The sequence below is a fragment of the Pongo pygmaeus genome, chromosome 13 (assembly GCF_028885625.2).
Source record: "Pongo pygmaeus isolate AG05252 chromosome 13, NHGRI_mPonPyg2-v2.0_pri, whole genome shotgun sequence".
In the NCBI taxonomy this organism is placed as follows: Eukaryota; Metazoa; Chordata; class Mammalia; order Primates; family Hominidae; genus Pongo; species Pongo pygmaeus.
In genome coordinates this window covers 78,504,101-78,522,710 of record NC_072386.2, presented here as the reverse complement: position 1 = coordinate 78,522,710, position 18,610 = coordinate 78,504,101, and the positions used below count along the sequence as shown (strand labels likewise).

At 46.4% G+C, this 18,610-nt stretch overlaps 1 protein-coding gene across 1 annotated transcript in view; it reads left to right on the top strand.

The window, feature by feature from the left end:
• LOC129043506 (isoleucine--tRNA ligase, cytoplasmic-like) overlaps nt 1-16,028 on the top strand; it is a 77,819-nt gene extending 61,791 nt beyond the window's left edge. Inside the window, 6 exon segments of the mRNA XM_063650132.1 lie at nt 2,213-2,387; nt 3,566-3,630; nt 13,605-13,695; nt 13,804-13,979; nt 14,929-15,067; nt 15,565-16,028. Coding sequence (XP_063506202.1) covers nt 2,213-2,387; nt 3,566-3,630; nt 13,605-13,695; nt 13,804-13,979; nt 14,929-15,067; nt 15,565-16,028 — 1,110 coding nt within the window.
• The last annotated feature ends 2,582 nt before the right edge of the window (nt 16,029-18,610 follow it).

The following is an 18,610-nucleotide window of genomic DNA, read 5'->3' as shown; positions in this document are numbered from 1 at the left end:
CCCTTACTTTACTTTTCTTTCTCTTCTTTTGACAGAGTCTCTCACTCTGTCACCCAGGCTGGAGTGCAGTGGTGCCTTACCACAACCTCCACCTCCTGGGTTCAAGCGATTCTCCTGTCTCAGCCTCCGGAGTAGCTGGGATTACAGGCACCCACAACCACACCCAGCTAACTTTTGTATTTTTAGTAGAGAATGGGGTTTCATCATGTTGACCAGGCTGGTCTCAAACTCCTGACCTCAAGTGATCTGCCTGCCTCGGCCTCCCAAAGTGCTGGGATTACAGGCATGAGCCACTGTGCCTGGCCTTCTGAAGTACTTTTTGATAACTACCAAAGAAACTTTGTTCCTCCAAATTATGCAAGTGACAAGTACCCTCGCATGTAAAAAGTCGAAGCACTAGCATAGTGAGCCTCTCTCTACCCCATCTCTCCCTGGAGTCTCACTTCCTGGCTGCTTCATAATTTAATTACTCTCCTGTTGTTTGACATTTAGGTTTCTGATTACAAACAAAAGCTTTGTGTGTACATATATGCATATATCAGTGTATGGATATTGGATAGATTCCAGAAGTGGAGTTTTGGGGTCAAAGTTTATAGTGTCAGTTGTCTTCCTAAACATTTTTATTCCATGATATTTAAAAACGTGTATTCCATGATGTTTTAAAAACAAATATGTTTTACTCATCTTCTTTGTGATGATAGAAAACAAATATTTTTTAAAATTTCATTGTTTATTCTTTTCACAGGTGATATTTAAAATCATTATTATAGAAAATGTTAATTTCTATATTTGGTTTTCAGTTGCTTGAAAATTCCAGAGAAATATTAGAAACCAAAAGTTAGATTTTAAATTCTGAAATTAGTACCTGTGGCTATGCATAAAATAGAATTTTTTTTTTTTTTTTTTTTGACAGGGTCTCGCTCTGTCACCCAGGCTGGAGTGCAGTGATGTGATCTTGGCTCACTACAGCCTCCATCTCCTGGGCTCGGGCAATCCTCCCACCTCAGCCTCCCAAGTGGTGGAGATTAGGCATAGTAGTACAGGCTTTTGTAGAGATGGGGTTTCGCCATGTTGCCCAGGCTGGTCTCTAACTCCTGATCTCAAGTGATCCTCCCACCTCGGCCTCCCAAAGTGCTAAGATTACAGGTTTGCGATACCACACCCAGCTGAAAAAATTTAAAATTCATTACTTCACTTAAAGTGAGATTAATTAATGTAGCTAAATATAATGGCAAAACTGAACATTCCGTATTATTTGCTTCAAGCTGTTCTCATTTTCCCATCCGCTACTGTGCCATCACCATCCCTGCCGCATCAGTAATCCTCAGTAGCATGACTGAAGCATGAAGTGTTCTGTTTAACTCATCTTCTGCTTAGTTGATAGTTAACCTTGTGGTACTCTGCAATTGCTTGCACAAACGTTACCGCTGAGGGACGAAGTTTGTATTTCTGGTTCTGGAGTCCTTTTTCTGTTATGCTCAAACTGTCTTGGTAGATCTTCATAACAAACATTTTCTTCTTACCATACAAGTCACTGGTTTTTAAGCATATTTATAGAATGGTACAACTATCACCATAGTTTTAGAACATTTTCATCATCCCAGAAAGAAACCCAGTATTCATTAGCATTCACACACCATTTTCCCATCAATATCTGACCATTTCCTGGCATCCACGAACCTATTTGCTGTCTCTGGATTTCCTTCTCTGGACATTTCATATAAGTGGAATCATACAATTTGTAATCTTTATGTCTGGCATATTTCACCTAGCATAATGTTTCGCATTAATTTATGTTGTAGCATGTATGAGTGCTTCGGTCTTTCGTATTGCCAAATACTCTATTGCATGTGTATGCTGCATTTTGTTTATCCATTCACGGTTGATGTGTGCATTCATCTCACAGAGTTGAACCATTCTTTTGATTGAGCAGTTTGGAAACAGTCTTTTTGTAGAATCTGCAAAGGGATATTTGGGAGCGCATTGAGGCCTATGGTGAAAAAGGAAATATCTTCACATAAAAACTAGACAGAAGCTTTCTGTTGATGCTTACATCAACACTTTGATGTTTGATGGACAACACTTTGATGTTTGATGGACACTTGAGGTGTTCTTACTTTCTGGCCATTAGGAATAATGCTGCTGTGGACATATGTTTTTGTATGAACATATGTTTTCATGTCTCATGCTAGTGCTAGTGCACTAACTGTAGGAATTGAATGTTCGAAAAGTTACACTGTCTACAGATAAAAACAAGTATGGCATTCGACTAAGGGCTGAACCAGATCACATGGTCCTGGGGAAGAATCTGAAGGGAGCCTTTAAGGCAGTGATGACGTCCATCAAGCAGTTGAGCAGTGAGGAGCTGGAGCAGTTCCAGAAGACTGGTAGGTGTCTACACAGACAAGGGCACCATTCATGTCTTCAGGTTGAGAGATATTTTTTAGGCTACTGTTTGACTTTTAATATCACATCCTTTTCTTTTTTCTTTTCTCTTTCCATTTCTTCTCTTTTCTCTCTTCTCTTGACAGAATCTCGCTCTGTCATCCAGCCTGGAGTGCAGTGGTGTGATCTTGGCTCACTGCAACCTCTGCCTCCCAGGTTCAAGTGATTCTCCTGCCTCAGCCTTCCAAGTAGCTGGGATTACAGGCGCGCACTACCATGCCTGGCTAATTTTTGTATTTTCAGTAGAAACAGGGTTTCACCATGTTGGCCAGGCTGGTCTCTAACTCCTGACCTCAGGTGATCCACCCGCCTCGGCCCCCCAAATTGCTGGGATTACAGCTGTGCGCCACCGCGCCCGGCCATCCTTTTCTTAAATAAAACTTTTTTTTCCTGTTGATAAAAATGTTTATTATAAATAATTCTTACAGTTTAGAAAGAAAATAGCTGGGCACGGTGGCTCACATCTGAAATCCCAGCACTTTGGGAGGCCTAGATGGATAGATCACTTGAGATCACTACAGGCGCATACCACCACACTTAGCCAGGTGTGGTGGTATGTGCCTGCCATCCCAGTTACTCTGGAGGCTGAGGTGGGAGGATCCCTGGAGCCTAGGATGATTTTGTCCTTACTTTCATGGTGCTTGCTGACATTAAAGATTTGCGAAAATAGTTATGGTTTTGATAATTGTTATACAGGGAAAGTGTAGGGTAATATAAACATGTGTATGGGTACCTAACCAAATGATGGGATTAGGAAAGGGAAATCAGCCCAATCTTGCCACCCCTATACAGAGCATTTCAGGGTGCCCAGAAATTGGCAGCTCTGCCATGATTAGAATCATACATGGTCTGAGTGTGGCTGTCTGACATCCTGTAACTATCCTGGGGCATAAGCTGTTTATTGTTATGGCTTCCTCTGAAGTCCAGAGAATCGCTTGAACCCAGGAGGCAGAGGTTGCAGTGAGTCGAGGTCGCGCCACTGCACTCCAGCCTGGGTGACAGAGCAAGATTCCGTCTCAAAAAATAAAAATTAAAAAAATAAGCCCCAGGCCCTCATTCCCCCATGGAGACACTGACTTAACAATATATGGACCAAATTGCCTTTGTGAGAATTTTTCAGAAATCAGTTTAAAAGTTGCAGTACCCCCGGTGAACTTACAAGCAAGAAGAGCTGATTTGAAGCAGGTGAGAAAGTCCATTACATTTGCATACCATAGGTTCTCCCAGTACCAAGCACAGTGCAGCACAATCTGGAGGTATCTCCCACTTGCACCTTCCTTCTCAAGAGGGAAAGAGTAGAGTGGAATGTATGTCCCATGTTCTGGCCTATAGTGGGGCTGACCAAAGGACTGATTTCTGTTCATGTGACTCAGAGCACTGACAGGAACAGTGTCATACTTTGGATGACTAGGGGCTGCTGAGAACAAATGTGAGAGCTATAGCCTTGTTACAGCACTGCAGGAACTAGTATCATAAACAGATACCAAGGGGAGCAAGAAATTATGAGTTCCTTAAAAAGACACAGGGGCAAACCTCTTTAGGAAATTGCACAGACAAACCCAGAGAACATACATCCCTAGAAAAGATTCAAGAGGTCCCCAAGATCTCCAGCTAAACTAATTTGTAATGCTGTTCCTTTTTACAAAGCCAGTCTATAAAGGCTAAGAGAGATGGCTGTTTTTTCAGATGCCCAAATCTCAACAAAAGATTAGCAGGTGGCCGGACACAATGGCTCATGCCTGTAATCCCAGCACTTTGGGAGACCAAGGCAGGAGGATCACTTGAATCCAGGAGTTCAAGACCAGCCTGGGCAACACAGAGAGACCTCATCTTTACAAATAATTTAAAAAATTAGCCAGCTGTGGTGGTGCATGCCTGTTATCCCAGCTACTGGGGAGGCTGAAGCAGGAGAATTGCCTGAGCCCAGGGGTTTGAGGCTGCAGTGAGCCGTGATCAAGCCACTGCACGCCAGCCCAGATCCTGTCTTTAAAAAAAAAAAAAAAAAAAAACGGCTGAGTGTGGTGGCTCATGCCTGTAATCCCAACACTTTGGGAGGCCAAGGCGGGCAGATCACCTGAGGTCAGGAGTTCGAGACCAGCCTGGCCAACATGGTGAAACCTCGTCTGTAGTAAAAATACAAAAATTAGCTGGACGTGGTGGAGGGCGCCTGTAATCCCAGCTACTCGAGAGGCTGAGGCAAGAGAATCTCTTGAACCCAGGAGGCGGAGGTTGCAGTGAGCTAAGATCGCACCATTGCACTCCAGCCTTGGGGACAAGAGCGAAACTCTGTCTCCAAAAAAAAAAAAAAAAAAAAAAAAAAAATCACAAGGCATACCATGAAACAGGGAAACATGGCCTTATGAAAGGAACAAATAAATCTCTAGAAAGTAACTCTAAAGAAACGGAGATCACCAGGCAAAGTGGCTCAACACCTCTAATCCCAGCACTTTGGGAGACTGAGGAGGGAGGAACACTTGAGCCCAGGAGTTCAAGACCAGCCTGGGCAACATAGAGAGACCCTGTCTCTAGAAAAGATAATGAAATAAATAATAAAATAGTAAAATACAATTAGGTGGATGTGGTAGCATGTGCCTGTAGGCCCCGCTACTTACTTGGGAGACCGAGGCAGGTGGATAACCTGAGCCTGGGAGGTCAAGCTGCAATGAGCCATGATTATGCCACTGCACTCCAGCCCGGGTGACACATTAAGACCATGTGTCAAAAAAAAAAAAAAATGATGGTGATCTATGAGTTGTCTGACAAAGAAGTCAAAGTAATCATCTTAAAGATGTTCAGTGAGCTACAAAGAACACACAAAATCAGGAAAACAATATATGCACAAATAAAATGAGATCAATAAACTATAATAATGTAAGATGTTAGTGATAAGGTAAACTGCGTGTCAGTATATCAGCTGTATTTGCATCTTTTTTATAAATCTGAAGATATAAAAGTTTATTTTTAATAAGTGTCAGGAACTGAAATTAAAAACCTATTGTAGGCTGGGCACAGTGGCTCACACCTATAATCCCAGCACTTTGGGAGGCCGAGGCCAGCAGATCATGAGGTCAAGAGATCGAAACCATCCTGGCCAACATGGTGAAACCCTGTCTCTACTAAAAATACAAAAATTAGCCGGGCGTGGTGGTGGTGCACGTCTGTAGTTCCAGCTACTCAGGAGGCTGAGGCAGGAGAATTGCTTGAACCCGGGAGGTGCAGGTTGCACTGAGCCAGGATTGCACCACTGCACTCCAGCCTGACAACAGAGTGAGACTCCATCTCAAAAAAAAAAAAAACCTGTAAAAACCTGTTGGAATAGTATCTTAAAATATGGAATACTCAGAGATAAATTTGACCACAGATGTATAGTGCTTATATACTGAAAACTACAAAACATTGCTTAGAGATAATAAAGAAAACCTGTAAGCCAGGCACAGTGGCTCACACTTGTCATCCCAGCACTTTGGGAGGCCAGGCAGGTGGATCACAAGGTCAGGAGTTCAAGACCAGCCTGGCCAACATGGTGAAACACCATCTGTATTTAAAAATACAAAAAAGTTAGCCAGGCATGGTGGCAGGTGCCTGTAATCCCAGCTACTCAGGAGGCTGAGGCAGAGAATGGCTTGATGCCAGGAGGCAGAGGTTTAAGTGAGCTGAGATCGCATCACTGCACTCCAGCCTGTGTGACAGGGCAAGATTCCATCTCAAAAGAAAAAAGAAAAGAAAAAAATAAAGCCTATATGAATGGAAGAGAAATAATGTTTGTATTAGTTAGCTAAGATTGCCATAACAAAATACCACAGACTGGGTGGCTTAAACAACAGAAATTTATTTCTTTACATTTCTAGAGGTTGGAAGTCCAATATCAAGGTGTCAGCAGGTTTGGTTTCTCCTGAGGCCTCTCTCCTTGATATTATCTGCTGGCCATCTTCTCAGTGTGTCCACATACGGCCTTTTCTGTGATTGGTTCCTGAGTAAAGTAATGCTATAATGGTCTCATGGTTAACTGTCTCTTAACACAGCTGCTAAAAGTGGATTCTGTATTCCCTCAGCCTGTCAACTTAACCAGGACTCCATAGTGCCACTGGGAATTTTGGTTCATGAGAAGAGCTTATTTATTTACTTCTAGCAGTGTCACCATCAGCTAAAGATAAAATATGTTCCTGATGGCAAAGCTCACACAAACATAATTTAATACTTTCCCACAACCCACTCCAATTGCCCATCAATTCTTTAGCCCCATAAAACCCTTCCAGCTCTCCCTGAATGCTGCTCCAGGGTGGATGCCCTCATAGGGGTCTTCTGGTCCTCTCTTAGATATTCATGTGCAGGTGGCCTGTCTGAGGAGGGCCTGAGTTGGTCAGTCTGTGCTGGAAGCTCCACCTCAGGCCTCTGCTTATGGTCTTAGTTATTTGCTCTCACAAGCCTGTTCTTGCTCATCAGACCTCCCGTGAAAAGCTCTGCTGAATGAGACAGCACATTGCTCTATTAAATGAGAATGTAAATGACAGCTACCTCATTAGAAGAAGTGGGGCTGGGTGGCATGGTTTATGCCTGTAATCCCAGCACTTTGGGAGGCCAAGAGGAGAGGATCACTTGAGCCCAGGAGTTCAAGACAAGCCTGGGCAACATAGCAAGATGCCATCTCTACAGAAAATTTCAAAAATCAAAAAGACTGTCATGCAGCTCAAGGTCGTGATCTAAAATGAAACAAAAGTCTATCCGCAAATCTAAAGCCATCTTCTTTTAGAATTTAACACTTTACTGTTGTTACAGATTGTATATAACCCTTATGTATAAATGTTGGTTACACTTTTTGCTGTTTTACTTTAGGTTTTTCTCTTGCTGATTGTATTAGTCTGTTCTCACATTGCTGTAAAGAACTACCTGAGGCTGGGTGCAGTGGCTCACGCCTGTCATCCTACCATTTTGGGAGGCTGAGGCAAGCGGATTGTCTGAGTTCAGGAGTTTGAGACCAGCCTGGGCAGCATGGTGAAACCCTGCCTCTACTAAAATACAAAAAATTAGCTGGGTGTGGTGGTGTGTGCCTGTAGTCTCAGCTACTCGGGAGGCTGAGGAATGAGAATCACTTGAACCTAGGAGGCGGAGGTTGCAGTGAGCCAAGATTGTGCCACTGCACTCCAGCCTGAGCAACAGAGAGAGACCCTGTCTCAAAAAAAAAAAAAAAAACCTGAGACTGGACTGTTTATTGAAAGAAGTTTAATTGACTCAGTTCCACAGGCTGTACAGGAGGCATAGCTGGGGAGGGCTCAGGAAATTTACAATCATGGCCAAAGCTGAAGGGGAAGCAAGCACATCTTCACATGGTGACGGGAGAGAGAAAGCGAAGAGGGAAGTGCTACACACTTTCAAACAACCAGATCTCGTGAGAACTCACTATCACGAGAACAGCAAGGGGGAAATCCACCCCCATGATCCGATCACCTCCCACCACATACCTCTCCCAACATTAGGGGTTACAATTCAACAAGAGATTTGGATGGGGACACAGAGCCAAACCGTATCACTGGTAAAAGGTCATCATATTAGGTCATTTAGGTCATTTCCTTCTATGTCAGTGGGAGATTTGCAATGCCTTTCTTATTGGCAATATGTTGTGAGTATTTATCTTGACCTGGGCAGTATTATCAATCTCTTACTTCATGGTATTTTCCTTCCCATTATCTCAACACTATGAACTCCTCCCATATTCTGAATTGAAGGAAGTTTATTTTTTTGTAGTCCAACTAACTTCCTTATTTTTATTATGGTAAAATATACCTAAAATTTACCATTTTGATCTTTTTTTTTTTTTTTTTTTTTGAGACAAGAGTCTTGCTTTGTCACCCAGGCTGGAGTACAGTGGCATGATCATAGCTCACTGTAACCTCAAAAAGTCAAACTTCTGGACATAAGCAGTTTTCCCTCTCTCAGACCCCTGAGTATCTCGAACTACAGACACATGCCACCACAGCCAACTAAATTTTTTTTTTTTGTTTTTGTAGAGACAGGGTCTTGCTATGTTGCCTAGGCTGGTCTCAAACTCCTGACCAAGAGTAATCCTCCTGGCCTAAGCCTCCCAAAGTGCTGGAATTACAAGTGTGATTGTATCTCGAACTACAGACACATGCCACCACAGCCAACTAAATTTTTTTTGTTTGTTTTTGTAGAGACAGGGTCTTGCTATGTTGCCTAGGCTGGTCTCAAACTCCTGACCAAGAGTAATCCTCCTGGCCTAAGCCTCCCAAAGTGCTGGAATTACAAGTGTGAACCACTGGGTCAGCCTTTTTGTTGTGTCTTTTTCTGGTTTTGTTATCAGGGTAATACTGGCCTCTTAGAATGAATCTGAAAGTATTCCCTTCTCTTTGATTTTTTGGAATAGTTTGAATAGGACTGGTATTAGATCTTCTTTAAATGTTTGGTAGAATTCAGCAGTGAAGTTATCAGATTCTGGGCTTTCCTTTGGTAGGAGACTTTTTTTATTATAGGCTTCAGTCTTGTTATTGGTCTATTTGAGTTTTGGATTTCTTCATGGTTCAATCTTTGTAGGTTGTATGTGTCTAAGCATTTATCCATTTCTTATATGCTTTTCAATTTATTGGCATAGAGCTTCTTATAACAGCCTCTAGTGATCGTTGAATTTCTGGGGTTTAGTTGTAATGTCTCCTGTTTCTCTCTGATTTTATTTATTTGGTTCTTCTCTCCTTTTTTTCTTAATCTGGCTAAAAGTTTGTAGATTTTTTCAAAACTCCAACTTTTTTATCTTGTGTATTTTTTGTCTCAATTTTATTTCTGCTTGATCTTTATTATTTCTTTTCTTCTAATTTTGGGTTTGGTTTGCTCTTACTTTTCTAGTTCTTTGACAGGGTCTCCCTCTGTCACCCAGCCTGGAGTGCAGTGGCACAGTCTCCGCTCACTGCAACCTCCGTCTCCCAGGCTCAAGCAATCCTCCCACCTCAGCCTCCCAAGTAGCTGAGACTACAGGTGTGCACCACCATGCCTGGCTAATTTTTGTAGAGATGGAATTTCACCATGCTGCCCAGGCTGGTCTCAAACTCCTCAGCTCAAGCAGTCCATCAGCCTTGGCCTCCCAAAGTGTTGGAATTACAGGCATGAGCCACCACACCCGGCCATGCTTTTCTAGCTTTTTAAGATGCATTGTTAGGTTGTTTAATTGAAGTTTTTCTACTTTTTTGATGTAAGCATTTATTCTAATAAATTTTATCTTAGCACTGCTTTTGTTGTATACCATAGGTTTCGTTCTGTTGTGTATTCATTTCCATTTCTTTCAAGAAATTTTTTAATTTTCTTCTTAATTTCTTCATTGACCCAGTGGTTGTTCAGAAGCATGTTGTCAAATTTCCATGTGTTTTTATTGTTTGTATACTTTCTTTTCTTTCTTTTTTTTTTTTTTTTTTTGGGGGGATGGAGTCTCCCTCTGGTGCCCAGGCTGGAGTGCAGTGGGTCAATCTTGGGTCACTGCAACCTCTGCCTCCCGGGTTCAAGCGATTCTCCTGCCTCAGCCTCCTGAGTAGCTGGGATTACAGGCACGTGTCACCATGCCCAGCTAATTTTTGTATTTTTAGTAGAGACGAGGTTTCACCATGTTGGCCAGGATGGTCTCAAACTCCTGACCTCAAGTGACGCACCCACCTCAGACTCCCAAAGTGCTGGGATTATAGGTGTGAGTGCCCGGTCAATATCTCTACTTTCCGAAGTTCTACTTATTACTGATTTTTAGTTTTATTCCATTGTGATCAGAAAAATTACTTGCTATTATTTGAATTTTTAAAAATTTGTTAAGATTTGTGGCATAACATAAGGTCTATCTTTGAAAATATTTCATGTGCTGAGGAGAATAATGTGTATTCTGCAGCTATTGAATTAACTGTTCTGTAAATGTCTATTAGGTCCATTTGGTCTATCATGCAAATTAAGTCTGATAAGGGTTTTTGTTGTTGTTGATGATGATTTTCTGTCTAGATTTTCTATGCAATGCTGAAAGTGGAGTGTCAAAGTCCCCACCTGTTATTGTATTGGGAACTCTCTCTCTCTCTTTAATCCTAACAGTATTTGCTTTATCTATCTGGGTGTTCCAGCACTGGGTACATTAATGTTTACAATCATTATAACCTCTTGCTGAATTGACCCCTTTATCATCATATAATGACCTTCTTTGTCTCTTTTCACAGGTTTTGACTGAAAAATTTATTTTATCTGAAATAAGCATAGCTATTCCTGCTCTTTTTGGGGGTGTTTCATTTGCATGGAATGTCTTTTTCCATCCCTGCATTTTCAGTCTATGTGTGTCTTTATAGGTGAAGAGAGTTTCTTGTAGGCAGCATATAGTTACGTCTTTTAAAAATTTATTCAGCCACTCTATGTCTTTTGATTTGGAGAACTTAGTACATTGACATTCAATGTTATTATTGATAGGTAAGAACTTACTGCTGCCATTCTGTTAATTTTTTCTGGTTGTTTTGTTGGTCCTCTCTTCCTTTCTTACTTCCTTTCTGTCTTCCTTTGTAAGTGATTTTCCCTGGTAATATGTTTTAATTTCTTGCTTTTTATTTCTTGTGTATCTATTATAGGTCTTTGCTTTGTGGTAATTATAAGGGTTGCTAGTAACAGCTTATAACTAGTTATTTTAAACTGATGAAAACTTAACACTGAGTAGAAAAAAGGAAAAAAAGCAAACAAGCAAAGAGAAAACTAAAAAAAAAAAAACTCTACAATTTTACTCCATCTTCCCTTGCCTCAATGGCTGTTTTTTGCCTTTTTTTGGGGGGGAGGGTTTCTCTAATTACATCTTTTTATATCATCTGTCTCTTAAGAAATTGTCGTTATTATTATTATTTTGAGGTCAAGTCTCACTCTGTCGCCCAGGCTGGAGTTCAGTGGTATGATCTCAGCTCACTGCAACCTCCGCCTCCTGGGTTCCAGCAATTCTTATGCCTCAGCCTCCTGAGTAGTGGGGATTACAGGTGTGCAACACCATGCCTGGCTAATTTTTGTATTTTTAGTAGAGACGGGGTTTTGCCATGTTGGCCAGGCTCACTTCAAACTACTGACCTCAAGTGATCCACCCACCTCGGCCTCCCATGTTGTCACTATTATTATCTTTTTTTTTCTTTTTTGAGATGGAGTCTCGCTCTGTCGCCCAGGCTGGAGTGCAGTGGCATGATCTCGGCTCACTGCAGGCTCCGCCTCCTGGGTTAATGCCATTCTCCTGCCTTGGCCTCCCATATAGCTGGGACTACAGGCGCCCACCACCATGCCCAGCTAATTTTTTGTATTTTTAGTAGAGATGGGGTTTCGCTGTGTTAGCCAGGATGGTCTCAATCACCTGACCTCGTGATTCACCCACCTTAGCCTCCCAAAGTGCTGGGATTACAGGTGTGAGCCACCGCACCTGGCCGTCATCATTATTTTTGATAGATTTGTCTTTTAGTCTTCCTGCTAATGATATGAGTGGTTTAAATAATGCAATTACAGTGTTAGGCTATTCTGTATTTGTCTGTGTACTTAAGTTTACCAGTGTTTTTTATATCTTCAGTTGCTTTCTTGTTACTCATTAATGCCCTTTTCTTTCGTATTGAAGAACTTCTTGTAAAACAGGTCTGGTGTTGACAAAATCCCTTAGCTTTTGTTGTCTGAGAAAGTCTTTATTTCTTCTTATGTTGAAGGATAATTTTGCTGGGTATAATATTCTAGTCAAAAGTTTTTCTTCCTTTAATACTTTGAATGTCATTCTATTTCCTCAGGCTGGTAAGGTTTCCACTGAGAACTCTGCTGCCAGGTGTATTGGAGCTCCTTTTTATGTTGTTTGCTTCTTTTGTCTTGCTGCTTTTGGGATCCTTTCTTTATCTTTGACCTTTGAGAGTTTGCTCATTGTATACTTTGAGGTAGTTTTATTTGGCTTGAATCTTCTAAGTGTTCTTGATCTTCATGTTCCTAGGTATTCATGTCTTTCTCTAAGTTTGGAAGGTTCTCTGTTATTATTTATTTGTATAAACTTTCTACCCCAGTCTCTCCATCTACATCCTATTTAAGACCAATAGTTACTAGACTTGCCCTTTTGAGATTATTTTCTAGATCTCGTAATAGTGCTTCCTTCTCTTTTATTTATTTTTGCTTTTTTCTCCTTGGACTGTGTGCTTGCATATAGCCTGTCTTAGAATCTACTGATTCATTCTGCCACTTGATCAATTCTACTGTTGAGAGATTATGATTCATTTTTCTTATTGTCAATTGAGTTTCTAAGCCCCAGAATTTCTGCTAGATTCACACTCTGTTGCCCAGGCTGGCTTGCAATGGTGCAATCTCAGCTCACTTCAACCTCTGCCTCCCAGGTTCAAGTGATTCTCCTGTCTCAGCATTCTGAGTAGCTGGGACTACAGGTATGCACCACCACAACCAGCTAATTTTTTGTATTTTTAGTAGAGATAGGGTTTCTACTAAACCCCATGTTGGCCAGGCTGGTGTGGAACCCCTGACCTCAAGTAATCCGCCCACCTTAGCCTCCCAAAGTGATGGTATTAGAGGTGTGCACCACTGTGCCTGGCCTCTGCTTGATTTTTAAATGTTAATTCTTCATTAAATTAATCTGATAGACTTCTGAATTCCTACTCTGTGTTATCTTGAAGTTGTTGGGCTTCCTCAAGATGGGTATTTTGAATTCTCTGTCTGAGAGGTCATATAATTTAATCACTCCAGAATTGGTCACTGGTGCCTTATTTAGTCCATTTGGTGAGATCATGTTTTCCTGGATGCTCTTGATTCTTGTGGATGTTCAATGATATCTGAGCATTGAAGAGTTAGGTATTTATTTCAGTCTTTGGAGTCTGGACTGTTTGTATCCATCCTTTTTGAGAAGGCTTTCAGTAATTGAAGTGGGATTAAGTGTTGTTACATAAGCCTGTGGTCATTGTGGCCTCAGGCAGAGCTATGAGGCCAAGAGTGCTCACGCGCACCAGGCTTTCTTTTTGGAATTCGAGGTAAGGCCTTTACCACCCTTGGGCTCAGAGGAGGGAAGACTGGGACCTGTCTGAAGGTCTGGAGAGAACTCCCAGTTGCACACTTGCCCTCACTGCCCCTTTCCTGGCATGGGGTGAGATGGGTCTACTTCAGCAACCAGTGCCTGCCCTTGATCCCTGCAGGAGGTGAAGGAGGTGGGCAAGGAGCAGCCCAGACTGGAGGCTGAGTACCCTGCCAACACCACCAAGAACCGTTACCCACATGTGCTACCCTGTGAGTGCTGGGGGCAGGAGAGGACGCATGGCAGAGGGCTAGGGCTTGGCATGGGGGCAGGGGGCTTCATGTGCCCAGCCCTGAATGCACAGCTTTCACTTTCTGCAGACGACCACTCCAGGGTCAGGCTGACCCAGCTGGAGGGAGAGCCTCATTCTGACTACATCAACGCCAACTTCATCCCAGTAAGGGCCACCGGTGAGGCCGTCCATGTGATCTGGGATCGGCTCGGGAGATGGGCTGGTTTGCAGGCCACACTGGCCTTCACTAGCTGTAACAGCTCTGTAGGAGATCACCAGCTTGGGCTTCATGAGCTCAATCCAGCAGGTGTCTAGCAAGGGTCTACTGTGTGCTGGGCTCTGTGCTGGGCCTGCAGGAGGCAGAGCTGAGTTAGCCACATTCCCCACCTTCAAAGGAGCACGTGGGCATGTGTGTGACATTCACCACACACAGTGACAAGGGCTGTAATAGAGGAAAAAACACTGTACTCAGGGCACATGGAGGAAGGGGAAATTTCATCCACCTGAGGAATCAAGAAAGGCTACCCAGAGGAGGGGACATTTGATTTATTGAAGGATGAGTAACATTTTGATAAGTGATGAAAGAGGGAAGGACATTCTGTTGACTGGAAGAAGCGGCCAGAGAACAGCCAGGCAGTAACATTCAGGCAGTGTGTGTGTGTGCGTGTGTGTGTGTGTGTGTGTGTGTGTGTGTGTGTGTGGTGGGGGGTGCGTAGGGGTGAGGGAGTGGGGAGGTGCTGGCTGGTGGGAGATGTAATGGGAAAGATAGCCTGGGGCTGAATGGGCTGAATGAAGGAGGGCTTGATTGTTAGGCTGAGGACTTTGGACTCTATTTGGTGGGCAATGGGGAGCCGTAGATTTTTGAGCATGGAAGAAATGCAGTTTGGTTTTAGGAAGGTGACTCTGGGTGGGTGAAGAGTGTGGCCTAGGTGGGCTATTTAACTCATGTCAGTATCTTGTTGTTTTCATTGGGGTTTTTCTTGTCCCTTTGGGGTGGGACAGGGACGGGGGTGGTGTCTCTGAAGTCAGCCCTCCTGGTTTGCATTCTGGGTGCACACGTGTTCCTGTGTGTGCACACATGTAGGTGTGTGCACAGCATCCTCACTCCTGTAGGTCAAATGTTGGAAATCTGCTGTGTGCTTGACACCAAGCATTGCCCGTTACCAAGCATTGCCCGTTACCATGTTCCTGACCTCTGCCTTCTACACCCCAGGGCCACACCCGCCCGCCCACAGGAATTCATTGCCTCTCAGGGGCCTCTCAAGAAAACGCTGGAGAACTTTTGGCGGCTGGTGCGGGAGTAGCAGGTCCGCATCATCATCATGCTGACAATCAGCATGGAGAACGGGAGGGTGAGTGCGCCTTGCAGGCTCCTGGAAAGGCCACCAGGTGGTGCACGTTCTCCTTGTGGAGATGGCCCCGTTGGCATCTTCCCATGGGAAGGCGAGGCAGACTGGAGTAAGGCCAATCAGGCCTGGAGGGTGGTGGAACCACTTCCCACCCAGACCCAGGATGGGGTGGTCCCTGGGATGGGGAGGCAGTGGGAGGAACCAGGTATGTAAACTCCCAGCTTAGCTTAGTTTCTACAGGCTTCTTGCCCTGGGCAGAGAAGGCACCAAGGGGTAGGGACTGCCCAGGGCCGGTGTCAAAGGTACCATCATGGATCCTTCCTTTTGATAAGCCTGGCAGATGCAGGGCCCTGGGACATGCAGAGAGGCTGCCGAGTCTGTCCTCTTGCTGGAGCAGTGAGCCCAGGGCCGCTGGCCGCTGAATAAGGGCTGTTCTGTTTGGCACAGGAACCTAGTGGCTGACTCAGAATCCTGAGAGTCATGAGATGTCTGAGGGCAAGGATGCCGGAGCCCAGGCAAGGGAGAGCAGCTCCTGGAGGAGGGAGCCTTGGAGCTGGGTCATTACAGAGAGCAGAATCCCAGCAGGGTGGCAGGGACCAGAAAGGTGGGCAGGGAGCGGTGGGACTGGGTAAAGCAGGGGGCGGCAGTGATAGGGCTGGGCCTACAGCCGCCCCTCCTCTCTTCAACCTTCTGGTCCCAGGTGCTGTGTGAGCATTACTGGCTGACCAACCCTACCCTGGTCACCCATGGTCACATTACCATCCACCTCCTAGCCGAGGAGCCTGAGGATGAGTGGACCAAGCGGGAATTCCAGCTGCAGCACGTGCTTGCCCCAAGGATGAGGGGTGGGACAGGCATTAGAGCTGAGACCCCTGAGAAAGTTGCCTCACTTCCTGGGTCCCTGGAGCCCTCTCTTTTGGAGGACCACAAGTACTCAGTCACCACCCAGGGAAGTGTGTGTTAGGGAAGGGGTGGAGAGGCACAGAGAAGGTTAAGGGCTTATCTGAGGCTGCACAGTGAGGGAAAGGAAGAACAGGAGAGACATGATGGTTCCTGACCTCCCCCATGCCAGCTCAGGGCTCTTGCCTCACCCCATGCCCCCTGTGCCCAACTTCCTTCCCAGGTTGTGCACTCCTGGGGCAGGAAAGCCAGAGACCCGAATCACTCCTCTGCCCAGGCACCCTCTATATGCAGAGGTTACCCAGGAGGCTAGAGAAGGACCCGAGGGCTCAGGAAGCATCCTGATGGGGGAGACATAGCTGCCACCCTCAAGGAACAGTTGGTGTGTCTCATCCCTGCCCTTAGGCAGCTGGGGAAGAAAGTGTGAAGTCTGGGCCATGGGAACCTGGAGTTAGGAAGATAAGGAGCAGCAGCAGGGCCCCTCTGCCCCTTTGCCCCCTTCCCACCCCCTTCTTAGGTTGTCCAGCAACAGCAGCGGAGGGTGGAGCAACTGCGGTTCACCACCTGACCCCACCACAGCATCCTGGAGGCCCCCAGCTCCCTGCTCGCCTTTATGGAGCTGGTACAGTAGCAGGCAAGGGCCACCCAGGGCATGGGACCCATTCTGGTGCACTGCAGGTGAGGGCAGGTGAGTGCATAGGGTGGAGAGCCCCTGCCTGGCCTGGGGGCGTGGGGGGCTCTTGGACTGTGGGGAGAGCTGGGGACATGGGCAGCCTTTTCACCCATTCAGCTCCTCAGGGGCTGTCCCTGCGGTGCGGGCATGGGCCAGACGGGCACCTTCATGGCCCTGTCGAGGCTGCTGCAGTAGCTGGAGGAGGAGCAGATGGTAGATGTGTTCCATGCTGTGTATGCACTCCGGATGCACCAGCTCCTCATGATCCAGACCCTTGTGCGGGCCCTGCAGGCTGGGCTGGGCAGCTGGGACCCTGAAGGCGTGGGAGGGAGGGGGGTGGCCACAGGGCTACAGGAGGGACCAGGAAAGAGAGCTCATGAGGCACACAGAAGACCCTGGGGAGAGGGTTTCAGACACATCACCATCCTACCTGGGCTGTGCTTCCTATTCTGTGAAAGGGGAGGTGGGACAGGACCCTGTCAGCTTTGACAACATGGGACGGTGGAGGGAAGGTTTCTCAGTGGCTCCCTCTCCCCTCCTACCCGATCCCTGCCTTGCTGGTCAGGGCCTGGAAAATCTCCCTGCAGGCCCCGCTCGCTCCTCGCTGAGCAGCCTGATGCCCTTTCCCCTGGCATCAGGCAGTGATAGGGCTGGGCCCACAGCCGCCCCTCCACAGTTCCTGCACAGACGTACTGTGCAGGAAGCCAGTACGTCTTCCTGCACAGCTGCTTACTGAACGAGATTCTGGAAGGGCCCTTCAACATCTCAGAGTAAGTCCCAGCTTCCCTGTGCCTCCCACAGGCAGGCTCCCTGCTCCTGTTCGTGGGCAGAGCCGAGCAGAATAGACGGGGAGCTGGGGAACCTTCAGTGCCTTCTCCCTCTCCAGCCCCCCCACCAGGTCTTGGCCCATCTCTGTGACAAACCTCCCGCAGGCGTGTGCCAAGAGGGCAGCCAATGCCAATGCTGGCTTCTTGAAGGAGTACGAGGTACACTTCAGGCCGGGAAATGGGTGACAGCCAAGGGCAGCTTTCCCCTGCCGAGCCAGCCCTGCAGTAGGACCTCCCAGCCTCAGGGCACCCATCTCCTTCCCAGCTCTTGCTGCAGGCCATCAAGGACGAGGCTGGCTCTTCCGCACCCCCGCCTGGCTATGAGCAGGACAGCCCCGTCTCCTGTCTCACTGTGGACCCTGTGGAGGGGCAGGGGGCCAGCGTGGGCTGGCGGCCTCTGGCAGCTTCACCCTCACTGTCTTCCCTCAGATGACCGTTCTCAGGGGCAGTTTTCTCCGGTGGAGGGGAGCCCCCCGACGACATACCCAAAGCCTGGCTCTTCCCTGTGAGATGATGCTGGTTTTGCCACTGTTTCCTGGCCTCTCTGACCACCTGTACTTCCCGGACTGGGGCTGCTGGGGGCTCCCAGAGTTGTGGGCTTGGCAGGGGACACCTTCAGTCTCTGGAAGCCAATGAGCTGTGCTCTGCAGGGTGGGCCCTCTGGCCATGATCATATGGTGCTGACTGGCCCCGCAGGACCAGAGGAGCTCTGGGAGCTGGTGTGGCAGCACGGGGCTCATGTGCTTGTCTCTCTGTGCCCACCCGATGCCATGGAGAAAGAGAGCAGAGGACAGAGGAAGGGAGGTTCAGGAGTTAGGGCTGAGGATGGAGGTGGGTAGTTTGTGGTGCTGTCTAACCCGGGCAGGGGCAGAGATCTCAGGAAGTTGCCTGAGCAGCCCTAACTTGGTCCCAGCCATAGGAATTCTGGCCAACGGAGATGCAGCCCGTAGTCACAGACATGGTGACAGTGCACTGGGTGGCCGAGAGCAGCACAGCAGGCTGGCTGTGTACCCTCTTCAGGGTCACACATGTAGGTGCTGGGGCCACAGGGCATGGGGTGGTGTGTGGGGGAAGAGTCCTGTGCAGGTTCCCTCTGCCCTCTCCAGCACCAATGCTGATCATGTCTTTGCCCCAGGGGGAGAGCAG